The 3,086-nt window shown below is 48.0% G+C and overlaps 1 protein-coding gene across 1 annotated transcript; it reads left to right on the top strand.

Annotated features, from left to right (window-relative positions):
* Window positions 1-206: 206 nt before the first annotated feature.
* LOC130255684 (helix-loop-helix protein 13-like) lies at window positions 207-2,587 on the top strand. Its single transcript, XM_056496642.1, has 2 exons — window positions 207-639; window positions 2,550-2,587. The coding sequence occupies exons 1-2, from the start codon at window positions 207-209 to the stop codon at window positions 2,585-2,587; spliced, it is 471 nt and encodes a 156-aa protein (XP_056352617.1).
* The last annotated feature ends 499 nt before the right edge of the window (window positions 2,588-3,086 follow it).

Below are 3,086 nucleotides of genomic sequence, written 5' to 3'. Positions count from 1 at the left end.
GGAGCCATGGAGTATTTCCTGCTGAGAAGGCGAGAAGTATTTAAATCCCGAGTCCCACTTGGATTTGAAGCTGAGGAAAATTTTTCCATAATCTTCCCCAAGGACACGACCAGAACTCCCTGCCCACAATAGTTAATGAAATTGGAACCCCATTTCCTTGATAACCTGAAGTGGTGAGCATCCCTTGGAGCTTGGTGGGCCGCGGCATGGAGGAACTTTGCTACAGCTTGGAGCAGGGAGACCCCAGTGCGGAATCCCTCCTCTGGGAGCCGGCAGATCCCGACACACAGCTGGAGAACTTCCTCCTGGAGTGCCTGGCAGAGCCCTCCTGGCCCGGGCCGGGCGGCGCCGAGCCGGACAAGGCCCCAGGCGGGCGGCCCCGGCAGCGGCGCGCTGCCAACCTCCGCGAGAGGAGGAGGATGCTCAGCATCAACTCGGCCTTCGACCAGCTGCGCAGCCACGTGCCCACCTTCCCCTACGAGAAGCGCCTCTCCAAGATCGACACGCTGCGCTTGGCCACGGCCTACATCGCCCTGCTGGGGGACATCCTGCTGTCCGGCCGCCACCCCAGAGCCTTCGTGGAGCAGTGCCTGAGGAGCGGCTGCCAGGGCGCCCAGCGGGCAGCCTGGAACACCAGTGGTGAGCGAGGGGTTTGTGGTGTTTTTGGGCAGCAGGGCCATCCCAGGGCCTGTAGCGGCTGGTGCCTGGGGACAGCCAGACCCTGGCTGCCACCGACATCCCAGAGAGAGGGAACAGCCCTTCCTGGAGGCTCAGGCAGTCTCAGCCACGAAGGTACCAGTGTGCAAGCAATGCCTGGAGTTCAGGTGATCAGCTCTAATGGTGATTTCAGCTCTAAGTGTTTTCAGCTTGGCTTGCAAGGTGAATCGGCTGGCACAGAGAGAAGAGACTGGGAAGCGCTGTGTAGAGGTTCCACAGAGTTCTTTGTCTTCTTCTGCTATGGGGAGTCCAGTGACAGCAGCATTCTGCCCAACTGGGTACAAGCAGGAGTTTTTATAGGGCTGGTATGGCTTGGAAAAAGAACCAGTGGTTTGGGGTTGAGAGAATATGAGCAATAGTTTTATAAGGAGATAAAGCAGGGGTCTGAAGAGGGGAGAAGGGTTTCTTAGCCTAGTCACCATGACTGAACAATTCTTACCTAGGGGAGAGCTCTCCAAGGAGGTCTTGCAGGGGGCCCTGCTCCCTCCACAAGGGCCAATTGCCACTTGTTGCACCCAAACCCCTCTGAAACAGCTCAGAAATGACCTTCAAAAAGAGGGAATCCAAACTGAGTCACAGCAGAAAATCGCAATTTGCTTTCTTCTCTAGCTTTCTTTTAAGGAGGATCTTTTTCTTTAAAAAATTGGATTAACAACCCCCCCCCTCCCCCAGAAGCAACTCGTAGGGGAATGGTTCCTTTTACAAAGAGGAAAGATTTTTATTCTCAGAATATATTTTTAGACTTTTTAAAAAAATTCTGTGCGAAATTGTTCTTTACTGATGGAATCCTTACAGATTTTTCTATGTTTTCTTTAAAAGTTTTCTTTAGCTTGGACTTGGCTGAGAAAAACACCTGGGTTTGGACACAAACAGCACTTAATGTCTTAAAATACAGATGTTCCAGTAACCCAGAGTTTCTCAGACATTACAGTTCAACACATGAACCAGGGTACACAAGACAGAGCATTCAAATTTCAAGCTATTTTCAAAATATGGGGAAGTAAATATCCATTTGCAATTTATAATCTTATGTAATTATTTCTATTTTAAAGTGATGGGCTGCTATTCAGTTTTCTGTTTGGATTGTACTTAATCCCTAATTCAGCTGGAATAAAATTAGGCCTTTCTTCCTCTAGAATATATTTTTTCACTGGGCCACTGTGTGGTAAAGATGGGAAATTGCCCAAACTGCCCAACACAGGGCCTCAGTCTCAGAAGGCAACAGGTTTTGTGCTGCTTAGAGCAGGGAGGAACAGAGGGGGGTTTCAGTAGTTCTTGTTACTTGGCATTTGGAGTTAATTAATCTCCTCTCCAACTCTGTTCCTTTACTGTATGTGTTCCTTTGGATGTTGGAAAGGGACCTTCAAAATGAGCCTTCAAAAAATACTGCACAAGTAAAGAAAGGGAAAAGTCAGTGAATAGAAATATTCCTCTTTCATATTACAGGGAAGTGCCAAAGGGACAGACCCTGCAGAAGAAAGCAATCAATCTACTTGAAAGGAAAAATTAATTGAGTTTTTTCTCCTTTCCTATTAATTTCCATTATCTGGATGACTGGGAAAATGACTCCTGATATACCACTGATTACAACTCCCTTGACTACAGAAGAAAATTACATTTTAGTGGCCAGCTTCCCCCGCTTCTAACAGATTTTAAACAACACAAATATTTCTCATTGAGATCCCCTTTTTGCCACGCTTCCTGTCCTGAAGAGCTCCACTTGGAAAGATCCAATTGAATGAGGCTCCTCTTGTGGAGAGGCTGGGTGGTTGACTTATTAAAGGTTAACTGCAATGTTGAAATGACCGTGTTTTCCTCTCTCCCCTGTGTAGATCTGACAGCCCGCCTGTCCTGGGTAAAGTGGGATTAAGGAAAGGCCTTTAAAGGCAGCAAAACCTGGAGTGCTGAGTACCAGCTGCTCAGTTCCCAGCCGGCAAGTGAGAACGCGGCGCTAAGGACCTCACTCATTGTCCCAGAGCACTTTCCCACCACATTTCCAGCACCCAGCCCCTTTCTCTGTTCATTCATCCCTCTTTAGGGCCCTTCTGCTTCTCTTTCTCACTGCTGATAGAGCTGCACTCACTTAAAAACAGCAAGACATTAAAAACCAGTGCCAGCACAACCACAGCCCCAATGTTTTCTCTTCCACTGGGTGAGGATTGTGTCCAAATCCCATTTCCAGCACGTGAGAAACAAGATCATAAGAAAAAACACTAAACAGCACCTGTGAAAATCTAGTGCTTGGCTCAAGATACCCGGGGTGATTGGTTGTGAAAGTCACCAGTGATTCAGAGACCATGAAAATCCAGGAGGTGAGACATGGCTCAGTCATATCCAAAATTTCTCATGTCTTCACAGAAGCTCAGAAA

This window comes from Oenanthe melanoleuca, chromosome 7, assembly GCF_029582105.1.
Source record: "Oenanthe melanoleuca isolate GR-GAL-2019-014 chromosome 7, OMel1.0, whole genome shotgun sequence".
Lineage (NCBI taxonomy): Eukaryota > Metazoa > Chordata > Aves > Passeriformes > Muscicapidae > Oenanthe > Oenanthe melanoleuca.
The sequence above is the reverse complement of the archived record's forward strand: the minus strand, read 5'-3'. Positions and strand labels throughout refer to the sequence as shown.

Coding starts and splice junctions, on each gene's coding strand:
- LOC130255684 (XM_056496642.1), top strand. CDS start 207: ATGGAGGAACTTTGCTACAGCTTGGAGCAGGGAGACCCCAGTGCGGAA. Junction 640..2,549: donor GGCAGCCTGGAACACCAGTG/GTGAGCGAGGGG, acceptor TCCCCTGTGTAG/ATCTGACAGCCCGCCTGTCC.